We start from the raw sequence: 21236 nt of genomic DNA on the forward strand, positions 1-21236 counted from the left end.
AAATCCTGAAAATGGAAAAGTGCAGCTCTAAACAGAATTTCTCTAATGTATGTGAACTGCTAGGGAAGTGCATTGCTGGTATTTCTGGAAGAAAGGGAAGAAAAACTATTATACAGTGTCTGCACAGCTTTTGCTGGCCAAAAATAATGAGAGAAAAGTGAGTGAAGAGACAGAGTGGGTGTAAACAGTCAAAAGGAAAGAAAAATGAACAGAAGAGGAAAAAAGGGGACTAGTGCCATGAAAAAGCAAAGCATAGTCCAAAATACTGTGCTAAAATGATATAAACTCATTATCCAAGACATTTATTCAAATAGGAACATCTTCAGGCCAAGTGCTCATTCTGGACATCTGTGGGACAGTTGTCATTATAAGCACAGCTATTTTTCCAGTGTTCATGGGTACTGGCAGAGCTTTTGGGGAAGAAAACCTTCCTTGACCAGTCTGGCACACAGTAAAAGCACTTTTATCTTTAAGTAGTTTCTTACCTTGAAAAATTCACCAACACCTAAATCAAATGACTATGGAAACTCACAAAACAGTGAAAACATAGAAAATGAAAAGAACCTGCCACATGGTAGAGAAGTCCTAAACAGAACATTTTCCTATGGGAAAACCAAACTGTATTTCACACCAGGAAAGACAATCAGATCAAGGAGAATGTGAATGGCTATGAGTGGGATTGACATTTCTCCTGAGATGTCTGGATTTAGGACTTCTGCTTCACAGTATTTCCCTTGGGACTTCAAACTCCCAAGTGAAGTTTCCCACCTATTTATCATTTGCTTTGTCAACTGAGGAAAAGGGACTGCATTTATAGTTTTGTGTATGGGGAACTGTGTTGCAACAGAGGCTTTAGGATAAAGCCTGGGGAGATCACTCCTGCTGAGATGTCTCATTGCTTCTTCCACATTTCTGTAAGTTTTTTCAATGTTTTGGACTCTCGGGATTTCAAGGAGCTATTTCATTCTAGGCCGGGCCAAGGAGAAATCAGTCATTTTCCCAGGGACAAATTCTCTTCTGCTCTTCCTAATACTGTTGCTGGTACAGAATGCAAATTTGGGCTACTGGAGCAATGCTTCTACTCACACAGGAGGTATGTGCTATCCACTAGTATTTACAAAGCACTTCATATCTGATAATTATGCTAAAAGACTAAAAAATCCTTTCCCAAAATACACAAAAGAAAACAAATCTCTGCTGTTTGCTTTATTATCAATTTACTGTGGAGAGACCTAGCTCAGACAATGTAGAATCAGGTATTTGATCTCTGTCATACCTTAAGACCATCCAGTTTGTCACTGATAACTGGGCAAACTGGCAGAGCACACACAAACATCCAGTCTGCAGTGCCCCTCAGCTCTACACAGGAATTTAAGTCTTAATTGAACAAGTCAACTGGAACAAAAAACCAAGAAGCAACCCACTCATCTGTCTGACTGTACTCAAATAATTAAATTATCTACTTGATCGGAAGCAGAAAGAAAACATGTGATGTACACCTGAGCAACCTGGTCTAGTGGAAGGTGTCCTTGACCACACCAATGGGGTTGGAACAGGAGGCTCATTAAGGTCCCTTCCAACCCAAAACATTTTGGGATTCTATGATTTTGCACCTTTAAGATTTTTCTCCAGTCAAAATCTTACACTTCATGTTACACTTATAATGGTGCTTAAAAACCTGTACCTTAATTGCTGACTGAAAATTTTGATTTAAAAGAAACCACTATCATTCTTGATTTAGAAATAGGAGACTAAAGTACCAATAAACAGAGTGATACACAGAAGGTTACTCAGGAACTGCATGTCAGAAAAAAGGGCTGAAGCCAAGTATTTCTATGGAGTCCCACTCTGTGGGATTATTCCCCACTTAAGGTAAACTTTTTTCTGTATGTTATCTCTGCAGACAGAGGTGTGAAGTACATTTTTATTTATTCACGTGGGAAGAGAAGTGAGCTTGTTTCTTTCTTCCCTTCCATAAAGCTGTTATTCTGCTGAAAAACAGATTTAAGCAGTGCTCCCTGGCAAGAGTTCGAGGGTTACTTTAAACTGGGACACAAAATTCCTACTTTCTGACATCATTTCATGGTGTGCTCAGGGAGGTATTCATGCGTGACATTGTATCATTAGGTATAATACAGCCACTGCAGGGGCTGATTACTGCAATAAGAACTCATTTTCTTTAACACTATATGCGATAAGGAATGAATAAAAACCCAGGCCAGAAGCACTGTCATAAAAAGGTGGGTAATGTCAAGAATGTAAAACCTGAAGACTGTTTTTTGGTAGTCAGGGGAAGAAAATCCCTTGAATCGAGTGGGGGGTGCTGAGCATCTCTGAAATTAAGACTTCCCCTTTCTTTGCAAGGTTTGTCATGATGCAGAAGCCCGCCGGCATCTTACTCAGGGATGGACACTGTTTCCAGCCTGATCCTTATCCTGATCTGACTTGATACCCAGAGGCAGAAGCACAGCAGTTGGAGCAAGGCACAACTGTCCTTTTTAAATGCTTTTTTTTAATGTGACAAGCAAAAAATTCCTCTTTGCCTTGATATGCTCGTGTGCTTGAAATATGCCTTTGGGTGACCCCTCTCTATGATTAACTTCATATAAGGTCTATTGATTCTAATTACCCGCTTTGGTAAATTTAGAGGCTGCGTGTGACAAACTAACCCAGGGTGTTCACCAAGTCAATGCTCTGACCAGCTGTGTTGTCCTCTCTACATCCAGATCTTCAAAACAAATGAGACTTCGCAATGCCCTGCAAAGCAGTGCCTACATACCTCTGGAAAAATTTTTGTCACAGTCTCCAAGTCTTCCCCAAGACACAAGAAGAACAATGCTTTTCTATCTCCAACGGGTATCACAAGGACATATTAATGAGACTCTTCAAATGGGCTCCTGTTTCTTAAACAGGCTCTTCTAGCATCATGTTAGTAAAGAAGAACTAGTGATGGGTAGCTCTATATACAGCCAATCTCCTTGGGGGCTTAAGTGAACTGAAGATAAAGGAATTATTTTCATATTTGATCACGTAAATGTCACTGGATATACTTGCAACAACCCACCTAAATCTTCCTGTAGGTGTATGGAGTCATATTTGACAATGAGCTTTCAAGTAAAATAATTTACAACTTCTTCCATTCCCTAGCATTTTATCACACGCTCCTACTCCTGCAGTCTCTCTTGATGACAGGATGGTACATGGCATACAAAATATTAATGGGAAAGACATGGACTGGATTTGGTGCAATGATGACAAAGAAATTTGCTATTGAACTGGTAGAAGAGCTCCCGATGTATGCATGCCACTGGTAACCAGAACTGTCTTTAAAGTTATTTAACATCTGTCCCCACTCCTCTAATTTCATTTAAACAGATCCTTTCCTTTGCCTGTCATTTGCCTAACTAGGTTTTTGTTTCTTAATGTTGCAGCAAAATTTTGTTTATACCATCTACTTTTTCTGAACATCTTTGTCTTGTTCAAAGCCTTTTCAAACGAATTGGATTGTAAAAAGTTATTACACTGGCAGCTGAAAGTACTGAGCAGCACACCTACAGTGCACACAATGCATACAGTGATGTTAATTATTTACCAGTTCCCGGTATGATTACATTTTGCATGGTGATGGCACTCAGGGGCTTAATAGCTGCATAAAACATTGTGTATGTTCTCTGCTGTCCTGGAATAAATCATCCCTGAAAAATTTAGCTGTTAGAAATAAAACATACCATTCAGCCATTTACGAGGATTATGACAAGTGATGAAAGCTCTACAGAAGTATTTATTTTCAACAATGGCCTACCTTTGAAGAAACAGTCCTTGCTGTGGATAATGTAGATTTTCTTCCTCTGCAGACATGAGGCTCGATGCAGGTGACAGTGATTTTCATAGAACCTGCCATCAGATCCACAGACAGGCATGTAGCTGGACTTGCAATCCTCGACACACCTGCATTCAGGCTGGTTCGTGTCCCTGTTCACCACACACTTGCTGCCCCGCCCGCAGTACTTCTTCTCACAGGATGCATGCAGGCCATCCTGTCCATAGAGCACTGGGAAGAGCAGAAAATGCCATCGTGAGCCACATTTGCCTCAACAGACCACACGTGGCTGCTGCAGCACCACAGCCCTGACAGGAGCAGAAGCGACAAAGGTTTTGGATGTAAAAAATGCTCCCCTTTGAACAGCAGCAGCTTGAAGGGAGTGCTCAGATCTGCACTCCCAGACGTCCAGCTCTCCCTTATCACAACACTGAGCATGTGCTCGAAGTGCTTTACTGGAAAGTGGTGGACACATGGCCCTCTGTTCTTTTAGCTCTTCACGATGCTAGAGCCTAGAATAAAACCCAGTGAGAGCACTTCCGTGCTCACACTTTGACTGTGAGTTACATTCAGAAAGCAATTCTGAAACCCTACACTACTCCAGCCACAAAACTCAGCAAAGTGTCCAAGTGCCAGCACTCAGCTCCCGTCCACATTTAGAGTCCAACTCCCACCCTGGGAGTCTAAAGCTTCCACCCAGAAGCGGAGTATCCTCCAAGCTAAAATTCACACAGGTTTCAAGGAAAGCTCAGACAAAAAACTGCTGAAAGCTTTTGAAAAAATAACCCCCAAGAAAGACCATTACTGAAAGGAATGTCACTGAATACAGTGAAGGGAATGTTATGGGAAAATGCTAGTCATTGTAAAAACGACCATCGGTACCTATTCCTACACTCTGAGTAATGACATATAGTGAAAAATAACTTTCTACTACTTTTAAGAATTCACTGGATATGATATTCTGAATATTACTGTGCTATCTGCTGTTTGATACTATTAAAAGGGTAAGGAAGCTGCCGTTGTGCTGCAACATTTTCTGCTTATGAAGTTTCCTCACTTAAAGGCTTACAGAGAACATTACTATAATTCACACAGGACAGGGTGCTTCCAAAAAAGCCACTCAGAGCAATAATTAGCATTACACTCAACGAAGAGAGTTTCAGGAAATTAGATTATTCTATGCTAATTGGAGTACACCAAGTAGAGCATTACAAAGCGGAATTGCAAAAGGCATAATTATAGCAGGAATAAGCATTTCCTTGTGCAAAACCCACTGCCAGCCTTGCACAGCCTTCCAACAGCCAGAGACACTGGCTGCCCCTGAGCCAGGGACTCAGTCTGGACCAGCAAGATGGTTTGGAAGCAAATCCCTTTTCTCTATATTTACCACATGCAGGTTTGGCTCTTGGAAAGGTTTTGGTTGTGTCAGCTCTCAGAGGATGTTCAAGTGCAAGCACTACTCCAGATGTGCTGCAGCACTCAGTGGAACACATCCTGCAACAACTGGAGCACCCAGGGCTCTCCCCTTAACAGACTTTTCCAGCAGCCAAACAGTTCAGCGTAGGAGCACAGACCAGATCTCATCCATAGCACCTCATCCCATGTAAAAGGAGTGAGGAGCATCAGTACCAGCTACTTCAATCCCATTTTATCATGTTAAATTCCCTGCTAACATCAACACAGCCCCTGCCTGCCCAGCAGTTCATGCCAATATAAAATGCCTCCGTGTTGAAGCTCTGTTTCATCTACTCATGGTCAAGGGGTTAAAGCATGTGCACAGAGACAAGCAAGAGTTCCTAACAAAACCCCATTTTTCCTCCTCCCCAATAAGCCTTTGTTTTTATCACTGTAAATCTAAAAGGGAAAAAAAAGTCTGTTATTGGAGGATTAACTATTTGACTCAATAACTCATTAAAATTCCTCCAACTTGGCAAGCTAAGAAATATTGACTTTTCCTGACTTGTAATAAACTAGAAGGTCAAAGCATCTCTGAGCAGTGCAAAAAGTACAGTCCGTGGAAAGAGTATCTGACTGTTCTTTACTTACTTTACTAATTGTTCCAGAAGTTTTGCAAATTATCCTCAGAAATGGAAATTTGTGACCTCAGGGAGATCTGTAAAGGCCATATTTTGTATTAGCGCCTGCTCTAAATCAGAGCAGCCCAAAGCATGAAGACATGAGGAAGCTCTGGTCAAGCATCCTGTTCCTCTCAGTGGCAGGACCTGCATCTGTACAGGCACTTGCCTTTTCCATCTCAATGTGCCTCAAAAGACATATTTTGGAGACTGTTGTTGATATGAGAGCTATTTAAAAATCAAGATTCAGGAGCTATTATTATCTGTATAAATGTAATTGAGGTAAAACTACAGCAAAGACCTTTGTGGGCTGCCTTGATCACTAAAAATTGATCTCTCAGAGCTTGCACCAGCCAAGGACTGTGTCACGCATCTCACTGAATGTTATTGCTGCCTCCTCATTCAAGGTGGCCTGCTCTGCTTTAATGCACCAGGTCACATCTGAGCAGGTGACAGCTGCACCCTGCCCTGACAGCAGCAAAAACGCTCTTAGGAGACTCAAGTATTTTTGGTATTTTGATTTTTAATATAAAATTTGCATAACTGAAGACAAACTTTTTTATTAGAATGGGATTTTTAAGTTTTTTAATGATACATCAAAAATTTGTTAAAGAACCAGCTTATAAAAAAATATAAAATACTTATTCTTTCCTTCATCCATCCTGGTTACTTTGGAAAAACCCCAGAAACCCTGGCTATATTTATGCCTTATCCATTTTGTTCAGAGTTTAATTTACTCTGTGTTCCTGGACAGACAACTCCTGGTTAAACAGATTAGTTTGGTAAGGAGATAAGAAAGATACCCCTCAAACAGCCAGGAAGGAAATATTCAAGTATTCGGGAATCCTGATGTTCTTCTCCTAGTCCAAGTCCTCTGAAATCTGTGTGTCTGCAAGCAGAGTGCTAACATGGGTTTTCTTTGCCAGAACCCCGTAATGTTGACAGCAGCTCTTTAATGCAATTATCTTTTGCATAATCCTTTGAAGAACTGAAGTTCCCCACAAGCTCACTCAGCTGTACCAATGGACCCTCTGCCCAGCAAGGACAGCAACAGGGTGTGAAACAGAACAGAGCAGTGTAAATGGAGAGGAAAGGAAGTGTTTGACTGTACAAGCACTGTTATCTTTATCCAAGTAACTAATTAATCTGGAGCAGCACCAGGAGCCAGGGAAAAGGACTTTCCTTGATTGCATCAAGGTGGATCCCACAGGCAGGACACTGGTGTGCACCTCACAGGCATGAAACATGCCTTCGACTGCTTTTTTTTAGAACTATTAAAAGTGTCTGAATTCCTCACTCTTGCAAGGATTATCAAAAACAGAAATGGGAAAGGTAATCAAGTGAAACTACCAACTACCTGCACAAAGTATTTATGAGCCCCACTGTACTGCATGGAAAAGGCATAATTTATTCAATTTATTAGTTGCAAAGAAAGTAATTTACATAGGTTAAAAATTTATCATCTTGCAAAACAAGCCACTCTTCAACACTGATTAACTATACTCAACATGGCTAGAGTCTGAGGTGTTACACTGTATTAAAGCCAGAAGGATGGTCAGAGGAAGCCCAGTCTCATACATCCATGAACACACTTGACTTTTCAAATTAGCTCTCAGTTGCCCCTGAGAAATTTGGAGTTCCAGTGGAAAACTGACAAGAGTTTGGTACAGGAAGGAAATAACTGAGTTCAGGAATTTCATAAGGCTGGCTAACAGGCTGCCTGCATCTCAAAGACTTTAATGAGGAAATTAAGATGTTCCTGCCACGCTGGAGAATGCACATCCTCTAACGGCTCATTAATTCTTACAGACAAGGACCTCATCTACCTTTTGCACACCACTAAATGTGTTACAGATCAAACTAAGGCTCACGTGCTTTTTTTTCTTCACTCCCAAATACAAACCTATTCCTTACTTCCTCAAAACTCCCAAAGGAAGGTTGGGTTCAGGACAAGTACTGGTTTCACTTAGGACCAACCAGACAAACCCACCACAGATAGCAAACTCAAAAACCAAACAGCTCTATCATATCACTGCTCATTTATAGCAGAAGTGTAAATTACTACCTTTACATGTAAAAAGCGATTTTGCCCTCAAGTAACAGTGAGCTCCAGCAGGCAGCTGGGCATCCAGGTTTATTGCTGAAGGAAGAAGTTCAGACATTACATCAGAGCCAGGGCTAAAACTAGAAATTTTAATTATATATGACTGAAACTGGAAGCTTCTGTACCAAGTCCTTCCAAGGCAATGCTGCACCTTGCAAGTGTTACATTAAAATAAAAATAAAATCAAACTCTATGACAGTGATACACACAGATGTATAGTTCAAGTGTGTATTTACATACATCTATTCACACACAGATTATACACAGCCACACACTTCCCTTGCCAAAACTCATTTTTGCTGATGACACAAAGTCAGATGCTGCAGCACAGCTTCCTAAACCTTCCTTAACAGCAGATCTTAAGTAGATCTTGAGTGCCTCATGGTTGGAAGCAACCAAAGTTGAGCTGCATATTGAGCCTGGCTTATGATCAGCAAGCAAATTGTGTGCTGCATTTGTTGCTGCTGCCACAATACAGTAAGAAAGGAAACAAAGCAGGAATTTCATAATTGTCTGCTCTTGAGCTTCTGGGTTTTTCACTGCATGCCTGACATGAGAGTGGAGAGGCAGAGAAGCCGTGGTAAATCACCTGGGCAAGGCAACAGCAATTTCATTGTCTCTGTTATAAAGCAAAAATGGTGACTTGTCCTGGAGAATAACACAGAGAATAAAATATGTTTCAAGCATATGATTGCTACAGATACAAACTATTTTCTTTCGAGATGCACAAGACAACTCTGTGTGTTTGTGCACATTTTGGAGCAGGATGGAGAGGGACACATCAGCCTTGGAAGAGGAAGACAGAGAATCAATCATTTCACCATATTAAAGGCTCTACATGAAACAAAAGGCAGGATAATATGGAAATCCTCCTCGCAACAAAAGTTAGCAAGACTTCCCACACAGTCATGTGATTTCAGGAGGATTCACAGAGTTTTAAAAAATAAAACCAACCCCAAAAGGAAAGGAAAATAGACTCTGGAAAGAAGGGTTGTGACAAATAGTTGCACCAAGGACACCACAATGAAGGTAACTGCTTAATCTGTCTCTGCAGTTTAATATCAAATGAAAACAAATTGTAGTTGCTCAGCAGAAGCTCAATAACAGCAAGCAGTTATTCTGCAAACAACACCAAGGAAGCACTCAATACTATAGAAAAATTTTCTGTATCAATTTTTACATCTGAAAATGGGAACTAATGTTACCTTCTGTATCGGTTAGAACTCTGAAAACCATTGGAGGTCATATCATGAAAAGGCATTTGAAAATCAGAAGTAACTATGCTATTCTTAGTGTGATTAGCCTAATTTTGCCCCATTTCAAATCCATCTAACCACTATGAGATCAAAAGCTTAATCAAATATTATTTTTGGATGGTATTGTGGTCTGCGAGGGTACTAACAGGAAAAAAGAGACAAAAGACACGTAGAGATGAAAAGATCCAAACTATGTAAAACATACACAGAGATTACTGAGGAAGAAACACCAACCCAGGTATGAGACCATATATATTTAGATCCTTGCCATGAAACTTACCGTGCACAATTTTCCTGATTGTTCTCTTCTCAAAAGAGCTGACAAAGAGGCAATTCATAGAATTGCTCTCTATTAAATGTTTATCTTAATTTATCTTTGATAGGTATTGCACACTGAAGGCAATTTTACTACATTACTCCTGTGCAGCAAGTATAGACACAAATATAAATTTGTGCAGTCCTCATTGGCATCACACCTCTCCCTGCATTTGTGAGCTGCTTAGCAGGTCCTCACAACCAGCTGGACAAGAAACAGCACAATTTTAGCAGAAGATTAATATATTTCCTGCATTTATCAGAAGGATTAATGTTCAGGGCCAGGCTGGACACTGTTTGGAGCAACCTGGTCTAGTGGAAGGTATACCCAGCCACGGCAGAGGAGTTGGAACAAGACGAGCCTTAAAGTCCCTTGCAACCCAGACCATTCCATGATTCTGTGATTTAATTCAATGTTTCCTTGGGCACCCATATTTCCAGTGCTGTGAGAAACCCAGTGAAGCATAGTAGCAACGTGCTTATGCACGTGCACATGTGCACTCACATGTATTTTACTTGATTGTGGTTTTCATTTTCTCAGTATTCCACAGCCCAAAAAAAGGCTGAAAATTTACAGTCTCAGATCTGGAGGGAATAGATCACATTAATACTTTGGTTCCTTTGGTATGATACTCCATATCAAATGAATAGATTCTTTGGAAGGAAGGCAATAAAATTCCCATGGGTCACTGCTCAAAATCAGTCTTGCTGCCTTTAATCTTGCTCATGAATCTTGTGTCTGTCCCATTTCTTCACTCCTACTCTCAGGACCAGCCCGGCTTCCCTTCCTTGTTTTCAGTGGGCTTTTATCCTTTGTGTCATGTATCTTTATGCTATTCCTTCAGTGAAATTCTTGTGACAGAGACTAGGGGGAGGTTACAATCCAATAATAAAATAACTATAGATGGCTTGCCTGTTTTCATGTCGATTTCTCCAATTACATTACCAGTGGAGCTCCTGAAGGGAAGCTGAACAGCCTTCATCTTTCCCAGCTGTTAACCATTAAATCTGGCCATGGATGTTGCCTTTGGTTTGCTCCCCGCTCCCCTCTCCTCCTGGACACACAACCCAAGGCTTTCCCCCACAAGATGCTCACACCTCCCCTGGCTCCTCCACCATCACCATGAACCCAGAGACCTTTGCACAGCTGCCCCCAAAGCTCCTTGGAACCAAGCAGAAGTCTCTCGCTTCCACCTACTTTTCAAAATCTGATTCCACAATTTTCACAATTTTACCCTCATTTGGATAATTTCTACTTGGAGGAGGGTGAAATGGATAAACTAAGTGTAGTGGGACATGCTGCAATGGCAGGGAACATGCCTGGCCATCACTTACAACACCTATGTAAAAACATCTGGTAGTATTATCAGTGGTTCAAAACCAAAAGACACCTAGGTCCCATCTGAGGAGCATTCTTCAGTCTCACAGAAATCTCTTCATTTCTATTTTTTCACTCACTACTTTGTGATAAGACCATTTATCAGAAAATAAATAAATTTTTTTATTGTATGCCTATTTTACCCTTATATATGCACAAACATAATGTTATTTCAGATTGGATAGATAGACCTTTCTATTTTCCTACTTATTTTCTCATTCAGACATCAGTTTATAATGCTCATTGAGGCCCAAGAACAGAAGCAGAAAGACAGCTCATCACTGTGTTTGTATCAAAAAAAAGAACATTATCCTGATTATCTCTTTTTAATTGGAAGATATTTATAATTAATACCCATTCAGTTTCCTTATTACACTACTCTTGAATTCAGCTCTACATAAATTAAAAAATCATCTGACTTGCACCAAACTGTTCAAATGCCACTGCAGGAGGTTTCACCATGACAGGTTAGAACCCTCCATTAGTGTCACCACAGTGTCAGCACTTCCAGAAGCATTTCCTTTTCTTTAAGAGGTGCATATCACACACTTCAACCTTACAAATGAAGTCATGTTCTTGATGAACATCTTTAAAGCTTTGTTTAAACTCAGCCCAAAGCTGTATTAAGAGGTAGAAACATGAGATAGAAAAGGATGGAGGTTGGCAGTGGCTACAAGCTCAATATAAAGTAATTAAATCACAGGATCACAGAATGGTTCAGGTTGGAACCGACCTTAAAGCTCATCTTGTTCTAACCTCCTGCCATGTGCAGGGACACCTTCCACTAGGCAATGTTGCTCCAAGCCCCATCCAGCCTGGCATTGAACACATTGAACACAAGGATGGGGCAGACACAGCTTCTGTGGGCAACTAGTGTCAGGGCCTCAGCATGCTCACAGGGAAGATTTTTTTCCAAGTATCTAATCTAAATCTGCCCTCCTTGCTTGATCCCATCACTGGAGATAAGGTAGACCATACTATGAAGGGGGAAAAAAATCTTTAGGATGGTAATTTCAAAGAACAACTCAGGTCTATTGAGAAAATGAATCTATAGAGTCTTTTACTGTCACTTCCTTCTCCTGCCCCTTCATCCCAAGCAGATTAATTTACAAGGGTAAAAGCTTCCAGATGGAATCTATCAATAGTTGCATCTATGTACAACTTGCAACACTTCTGTCATTTACTACTACACATAAAGGAAGGCAGACAGCTCTGCGTGAAAATTAGGGACTGGATTCACTTTGTGAGTCTGTTTCTGAGAACTGATGCCTTTCTGTAGAAGTTGACATTTGCTGGAAATAAAAGGGGACAAAATATTAAAGCTATTTAGTTGTAATGGGATTTGTATTAGTGCAGGTGTTTTGTGTTTGGGTGGTTTTTTCTCCTGGGTAAAGCAAAACTTGTATTTTACTCATGGACACTTTCCTTGACTGAGGAGCAGCCCCAGCAAAAGGATTAGTGCCCCTCCGGCATCACACCTAAATCAGCATAAACCTCCAGCTTGAAACATTTGAGGCTGCACAGTGTCTTTTCACATTTTTTTCCCCAAGACATTTCATTTACGTTTTCCCAACTAGATGCCTTAGAGCCTCACCGATTATGAGTGCCGGAGCATTACCATATAGCCCAAGTGTGAGGCAGGAGCCAAATAGGTCCATTATGGGGAGAATAACAATCACACAAATACTGAAGAAAGATGTTTTATATCTGCATTGGGACACAGAAGAAAGGATATCTTATAAAATAGTTTTCCTAGAATCATAGAATGGTTTGGGTTGAAACGGACCGATAAAGATCATCTTGTTACAACCCCCCGTCATGGGCAGGGACACCTTCCACCGGACCGGGTTGCTCCAAGCCACATCCAGCCTGGCCTTAAACACTTCCAGGGATGGTGCAAGGCCGACATGTGAGGCACACTGCTGGCAGCATGTCCAGGACTGCATCCCACCTTGGGATTGCCTTTAAAAATTAGTAAGAACAGGATGTGCCTTTAAAATGTTCTCTATCTACATTATGCAGTGCTTGTCTGTTATGGTTCATAAAAACTCAGGAACAAAACACATTTGAATGATAGCAAATCCAAACAAACTCAACATCTTCCAATGGGACAGTCATGAAGACAAATGTACATATTGCACTGAGACTGCAGATAACCCTAAAATGAACCCAGTTCTGCTCAATGGTGGCATCTGCTCAGCAGCTCAAAGGTTGTTCTCAGATCATTGCTCAAGCCAAGCCATGGAGCAAAAGCTGCACTCAGGTGTGTGCATGGCTGGGCAGAGCAAGTTGCTTTTAATTGCAATGTTACCAACATATATTAAAAAAATATGAACATCCCCCCCAAATTCCTGACTCCAGACGTGCCCCAGCAGTTCCCCTTGCTCTAGCACAAGAGACTGCAGTGTCCCAGGGTTTAATTCAGTGCTGGTCAGTGAGCGTGAGCAGGAAATGCTCCAGGAGCTTGAAACCAGACCGAAACATCTCCACAGGCCAACACCGATCAATAACAATTTGCAATCCTCTTTCCCATTCTCTGTTATTGTTAATGAATTTCTGTTCCAAGACTAAGAAATAAGGAGAAACACTATTTTTAAAGCAACTGCATGCATGTCTTGTGCACCTAGTGCTACTTTTGTAATTCTCCACTTGTTTAATTTTCTATTTGTTGTCTAATCCAGCACGCCATGAAACCCCAGGACACCGGTATTTTGTGGACACACCATTTTCTTTAACTCCATCTGAAGACAATGTTAACACATGGAAACCTTCATCTCATATAGGATAAACCCCTTGAGTCTGTCAGCAAGCGCCCGTCAGACCTAACAGCCATTGTTAATACCCAGCCTTTTGAGGCTCTCTCCCCAGGGCAAATCTATTTCTCACCCCCTCCCTGAGAATTTCACTTTTGCATCAATAATGGAAATTACCCTGACTGTGATTAAAGATTTATCTCCTCTGAATATGAGATTTCAAGATCACTTCCTACTCCTGAAGTAAATAGCCCAGTACACCTTCACAGTCTTTTCCCAGTCCTGCCACATCACCCCAACCTGCACCAAGCAGTGTTAAGTATATGCATCAACATCTTAAACTCCTAAATTCAACAAAAAGACATCTTTTTTATCCCCACTTACCCTCCAGCAGTTACTTTTCCCTGTGCTCTTCTACAAAGGACAGCAGAATTAATGCCATTTCTCCTGCATTACAAACCTTTTACTCTCTCTCTATTTGCTCTGTGCTGAAGAAAGCATTTTGAAGTGCATTTACCTGATGGAAGAGTTATTGGCTACCAAAACTACTGAAAGGATAACACAGTAAGATGAAAAAAAACTACTAAAAAGCTATTTTGAAAGTGAAAAGCCTTTAAACTTCATATAATGTTAAAACTGGCTCTGAAGGTATCAGTGCAGAAATGGAGCATTAGTACCAAAATGCTAAGATTAGCTGATTTTTTTTTTATTGTTAGGAGTAGAATATATCACTGGTTTTTCAGGTTGAAACTCACAATCTAAAAAGAAAAATTAAGAGGAGATAAAAAAATACATAAAAATCCATAACTGATTAGGGGTTTCTGCAATGGCTGTATTTTTGTTTCAAACAGTTTTAATTTAATCAGAATTTTCTTAGTTTGTACAGCTGGGCATCTGGTTTGGGAAATTACCCAGGAGGGCAGAGCCCCTTCCCCTCACCCCACAATGAGCTTTTTCCTTTCCATGGCATCAGTGCTCATCCACAGCCATGCAAAGAGTCCATCCAGGATTTATCCTGCTGCCAAACAAAGACAGCAGCCTGAGGAGTGTGGGAGCACTCCTCAGTCACCCACACCAGGAAAGCGTGGGGAGAGCTGGATCTGAAAGGGTCGATGTAAAATAAGAGTACATGTATTCACTCCCTTCCCTTTGAAAGTGCTCTGTACACTGAATAAAAATGAGCAACAACTGATAAAATCAACTGAACACTGTTTCCCTTCAAATACAAAGGTACCAAAAGGAAACAAGAGGGTCACATTTAATAGCAGAAGAGGAAAAGCTTGGGATAAAAAGCTGGAATTAGGAGCAATCATCAGTCATCAACATCAGAGTACACTGGGCAAAGGCAGCATTATGGGACTTTTTATTCCTTTAAGAAAGGGAACAGAACAAAAGGCATTTTGCTGCAGGGCATGTTGTTGGGCTGATCCACATGGATATGGCACAACTACACCAAGAGAGGAGCACAAGGTGAGCACAGACACCTGGGAGCTCAAGACAGTGGTTACATCTGAACACAGGTGAGATGGTGAATGCCATGAAAACCCCAGAAAACCAGTGGCACCAGTTCAAAGTGGAGAGATGAGATGCCTGGCACGAGCCAAGAACAGGTAGGCACCATATTTTTGATAGGAGACTGGAACTGGGCTTTTCTACCAGCTTATAGTTCAAGCTCCTTCCTTGATGCCTTAGAAAAATGAAGTAAATCTCCTCATTGTAAAAAGGGGGGACAATTCAAGAAACTCTGTGGTCTGTCACTCCAGTCTCTGTCATTGCCACTTGTCCCTTTGGATCAGCACACAGAGCTCTCAGGCAGCTTGGAGGGAACAAGGCAATGATGAATCAGACCAAAAGAAAGGAAAGAGGGGCAGTGTTTCCACCAATCTCTTTGGATGACTGACCAGAAAGGAAAAAAGCAGTGAGAGTCACTACATTTGACTCTACAGGAGTAAAGGCAATAAATAAATACATACATACATACATACAAATAGTAAATAGGAACATCCTATGCCAAGGACACAGCTCTTTTCCATAAGCACATAGAGCTCAAGTGATGAATTTATCAGCAGAGAAGCAGCTGGTACTGCCCTTTGACAACACACCCAGGTCCCCCCACTCTGCAGATCCCATCCGGGACCTGCCAATGCCTCCCCGCCAGTCTGGCGCGCTGGAATATTCTGCAGATCAGTACAGCAGTACAAGAGCCCAAAGCTTGCAAAAGAAATACACGAGCAGCATGGCAGGGATGACTGGAAATGCCTGGGGAAAAAAGTTCACTTCCAAAAACATTTGCTTTAGAGACAAAAATTGTGTTTGATCCCCTCCTGCCTGGCTCTTCCCATCACACCATGGCTTGGAAAAGGCTGACAGTTCCCATCTATGGCTGGGCAGTGCGTCCCCATGTGTGGCTCCATCAGACCCACTGCAGCACAAAACTACTTCAACCCATTCATAACAGAACATCACATCCAGCAGCCAAAATCCAGCTGGCATCTTGTGCTCACAGTAAATAGGATTACTGGCAGCAATGAAAAGTGAAGTCCTCTGCTGAACAACACACTGGGGATGGCAGCTGCTTTCCAGCCTTGGACTGTAAATACCACCTTGCCAAAGCTTTCTGTACTAATGGGGCCTATTTTCTCTATAGGAAAGGAAAAGGCAAGAGAGAATTCAATTTTTATGCTTCCGAGTCTCCTATTGATGTGCATGTGTTCAGCTGCTCCTGTTCCCATTAACACCCAGCATGTGAGATTCAAACAACTTCAGAGCTGCTACAAGCTGAGGTTTTTCACGATATAGAACTCATGTTAAAAAAAAAAAAAGGGAAAAAGGTGTTATTTGAAAATTTTCTGCACTAAATAATGTAGCACAGCTTTGACTTAAAAACTTGCATTTCTCAATGGAAATATTTGTGTCTACCTAATGGACAAACCAGAGCTGCCAACTATTAATGTTCATAATCCTCACTGACACCAATGGGAGCTGCCTTTGCAGAGCAGGTCCCCACAGGGATCCTGGAGGGTGATTTACCGACTCCAACATGACCTGCAGGCGCTAAATCGCTGCCTCCAGGTTACTCAGGTGGAAGAACATGCACAGTGCCCATTTGGGGGAGAAAGAGGTCTGAGACTGTCAATAAAAAAAAAACCCCTTGGGTCTCACAGTGAAATAGACTGAATGACCAGCTGGCAAGGAGGGGAGAGGGGATGAAAAAGGAAAATGAGAAAAAGGCAAATTGCTCTCTGTGTGATGGCAGGAGTGATCCTGAACTGCAGTCAAGTTTCCCAAAGTTCACTGAGTTAGTCTTATTTGCCTCAACAATGCCCACTTTAGTGGCTAAAACATATAAAACAATTAAAAATTACAACATCTCTTCCCATGTAAATGTCTCTCCATTAGAAACAGGGCTTGGATTCACAGGGATGGAGTTCAGGGGTGAGGAGAACGACCATTTTTCTTGGATATTTTATGTCAAAACCCAGTGTGTGTCCCTGATCAGCAAGGAAAGGCACAATGTGGGACAGGAGACAGCTTTGTGGGTTTGAATTCCCTTATGAGACGAGAGCTACTGGGCCCCAAAAGCTGTCCAAAACTTCCTCCTGCTGGATTTGTTACACACATTTGTACTGGCAATTCCAGTTGAATTTATACTGAAATATTGCTGTGGGAGTAGATACCATTGTGTGAGGTGCAAATGTATCTAACACAATCGGTAGCAAATACGTAATTATTAAACAGAGGGATGGGAGTATGAAAGAATCATAATTCAATACTCTTAAAGCAAATACTGTTTTTTGAGAGGAAAACCAAGGATCTCATTTCTTGCCTTCCTGGGCATCTCTCCCAGCACAACTATTCCACATGTGCAAATTAAAAAAAAAAAAGCCTGAAAGTCTTGGAAGGCATAAATTGGGATACAGAAAAAAACCTGCCAACACCGAGTTTTGTACCAGAGGGTCCAAAGGGAGTCCACAGCAGGGACATCACAGAATGCATTAAATCTCAATTAGATCATAGCACACAACAAAGCACAGAACGTTCCTATCATATTTGCTCACCCAAGGATTAAGGGATTTTCTTCAGAGAGGTCTGTGCTCACAAAGCATCTTGGGGACCACATGGCTCTTGGCAGGGAAAAGAAGGCACCCCTCTCTCCTCTCTTAATGAACTGCACCAATTAAATGGTCTCATAACAGTATTTTACATGTATGTGTGCCAGTGACAGACTGCAGCTGTGAAGAGACACGGCTCAATACTTTGGAAATGCTTCCACAGTACTTTTGGTAAGTATATCTTATTGGTGACTGTCTGCATATGCCAAAATGTCAAAAATAGAAGCGTGGAAAGAAAAAGAAGAAAACAGGAGGATAAGGAAAATATTAAAGGAAATGAAACTTTGATGGCATACTTCAGATTTTAAACATTACTCTAATAAGGTAATGTTCTAGCCACTTTTAAAGCAATGAGGCAACATCATGAAGTTATTATTTGTAAAAGTGTTCATTATACAATGCTTGCTATTAATAAGACCTCATAATTATGCGTGTAAATAGTATTACAGTATAATAAATGCAATATTGGCAGCCAAGTGCCCACAGAAGCCTGATGTGCAGCAGTGGGCAGCAGAGCTGGAAGCAGTGTCCAGCCCAGACTCCCACTGGCTCCTGCTGGCTGGTCCTGCTGCATGAGCTTCTATGGCAGCACCTCATTCTGCAAAAGGATCTGCAGGAGGATTCATTTGGCCACATAAAAGAATTTTACATCCCATCTCCATCTCCTCTGAGCTAAACCAGGATTTGCTTCTGTACGGCTTCACAAGCCTAGAAGACTTTTTCTGTGAAATCACAGAATCATAGAAAAATTTAGGTTGGAAAAGCCCCCAAGGCCATCAAGTCTGACTGTTCCCCCAGCACTGCCAAGTCCATCACTACACTGTGTCTTCAAGTGCCACATCTACATGTCTTTTAAATCCCTCCAGGGATGGTGACTCCACCACTGCCCTGGGCAGCCTGTTGCCTGACAGTGCTGTGGGTTCTCCTGTAGTAACACTTGCCACAACACCTGACTACACTCATTTCTTCCACCCAGCCATTTCCACAACTCTGAGCTCTGCTGCCTCCACTCCAAGCACGACTCATGCCTAATGTCTTCCAGCACGGGGCATTTCGAGTGCCATCAGCAAGGACAGGCTTCACCGAATGCAAACAGTTTGCACTTTCCTCCTAAAGATCAGTTAATGAAGTGCAACACTTCAGAGCTGTTTGATTAAAGTGCTAATGCTTGTAAAATCAATATGCCAGGGAGTGAAGCTTTCTTCATATTTAAGCAAGAAAAAAAAGAGTCTTAATTTAATGTTGAATCCAGATGCAGCAACAGGAGTGCAGACACTGTTTGTAGCTGCCCCCTATAATTTAAAACCACCTGCTGTTTGTACACCTTAAAACACACATTATTCAATAAATGCTGCAGAAATTATCTTAAAAGCAGCACTGCCTTGACTTGCTTCTACAAAAGTGCTACGATATCCACACACAGCACTGATACCTTTTAAAAGGTTTCCCTTGCAGAGGAGCAGTACCAATAATCAAAATCACAACAAGGCCAGCAGCTTGGCAGGTCCCTATCACCTTTGGAGTGTGCTGCTTTAATTTGCTCCAGGCAAACCCATTCCCTACCCACACAAGAGTATTCAGTCAACTAAGTGAATGACTTGATGAATGCACTTCACCGCCACACATTTGGGCTGGAAAACTTCAAAGCATGGTAATCATAATATTTTCATTACAGACAGGAGCTATTATTCCTCCCCACAATGAAGGCTGGAAGACAGGCTCTAATCCCCACAACGGAGGACTCTCTTGAAAGGGAACATCACACTGGCTTTCAAAAACCCATCAGGGACGCAGAGTTCACAGCTATGAAACCTTCCAGCCTTGGTGGGTCAAACCTGGCATCAAAGCACCCACCCTGCCCCAAAATAGCTCTGAGTTTCAGATGTCGTAACTCCCTAAATGGTACGGGTACAAGCTATATGGTCATAGCCCAAATTATATTACACATCCCCTGACTGCACACACTGAGATTATGATTGTTCAGTGCACTCAGCACACACACAGTCACAAGGGAACACTAAAAGCAAATTCTGGCCCTGTCTATCATCCATAATTCAAGAGAAATCAGGGTTAAAAAAAGTGCATGAGGAATTGACATAATTTATATGCTGCAAGTGGGAAAGCTGGCAGTCTCTCGCATCATAAAGTTTAAATAATGGTAGTTTAACATCAGATGTACCCACAGCTGTATTGCCATTAGCTCCATTACGCCATGGAGCAACCCCTCCCTGAGCTGGGTACCCCCACCTTGCCCCACCAACAGCTTGCTTCACACAGGATTTCACCAGGAATGATCAGTCAAGCACAAACCACTTTGTACTAACAGCAGGAAAAAGAAAAAGGAAGAAAGAACCAACAAAATTCCCACACCTTGAAAAATTTAGTGATGCAGTGGGTTTTGAAAGGTACCTTTATAATGAAAGGCAAAAGAAAGGAAAAATGTATCAAGCAGTGGCAACAAGTTTTGGAGATGCTGTTGCCAATTTTGATCAATATCATGACATTTACCATTACAGGATATGATTTCTTCTTGTTGTATACTAACAAAAAATATTCTTCTTTACACAAGGGATTATCAAATTAATTCAGTGTGTGTGCATGCTGCGGGGTATTAATTGATCATTCAGTCTAAACCAGTCAATATTTCTTATGGAAACAAAAGAAAGCTGGAATAGTGACTGCTTTGTCCCACCATTCTCAGGCTCACCCATAGTATACTGTTTTCAGTGGAAAACCTAAACTCACAGAAATGAGGGATCCCATGAGGGTCAGGCATTGGGAATGAGGCTGCCAAAAGTCCCACCTGCAAATCAGCTTTTTCAACCAATCCATTCTCTGTCTCATCAGTCCCTCTGCAATTAGTCATAGCAAGACTCTGAAGAGGCATAATATAACTTATACTATCCACAAATGCAGAATTAAACTGGGGCAATGCACAACCTAGAAACAAGCCAAGCCTACAGTCTGGCTACAGCTCCTGTTCTTCAGAAAAACTCTTCTCAACAGAGGAATTCTGCAGAAATCAAATGAGAACTTGAAAACAGGAATCCTTAAAGTAAAAGGAGTTAATGAAAATTCACCTGGTTTCACAGCACCCTGCACTTACCAGGACACCATCACCACTCTAAGTACCACTTTTCTGCAGTTAATGCTGTAATACCAGATTTTCAGGGATTTTTTTTGCTTCCTTCCTGTTGTGCTGAGCTGACAAGTCTGGCTAAGCTGTGCCAAAAGAAAAAATAAATAAAGCATGAGCACAGAGCCTGAATCTTTGGTCAAAAAGTTCTTTTTTACATCCCATGTGCAGATTCAGCACATCCATGTCCATGGCACAAAGATGAAGAGACACGTCCCAATTTAATCTTCAAACACAACCTGGTAAGCAGAAAGCAGCAAGAAAAGGTGCTTCCACACCCCCCCCCC

The 21236-nt window shown here is 41.5% G+C and overlaps 1 protein-coding gene across 5 annotated transcripts in view; it reads right to left on the reverse strand.

The window, feature by feature from the left end:
- Nucleotides 1–21236, reverse strand: part of LOC103624216 (follistatin-related protein 4) — a 228162-nt gene that overhangs the window by 154032 nt on the left and 52894 nt on the right. For 4 of the 5 annotated variants that reach the window (XM_017746904.1, XM_008643431.2, XM_008643430.2 and 1 more), the window contains one exon: nucleotides 3803–4051. The exons of the other annotated variant lie outside the window; for it this stretch is intronic. In XM_017746904.1, the coding sequence (XP_017602393.1) occupies nucleotides 3803–4051 (249 nt within the window). The remainder of the gene's footprint in view (nucleotides 1–3802; nucleotides 4052–21236) is intronic. 5 annotated transcript variants of the gene reach the window in all.

The sequence above is a fragment of the Corvus brachyrhynchos genome, unplaced genomic scaffold (assembly GCF_000691975.1).
Source record: "Corvus brachyrhynchos isolate BGI_N302 unplaced genomic scaffold, ASM69197v1 scaffold381, whole genome shotgun sequence".
Taxonomy (NCBI): Eukaryota; Metazoa; Chordata; class Aves; order Passeriformes; family Corvidae; genus Corvus; species Corvus brachyrhynchos.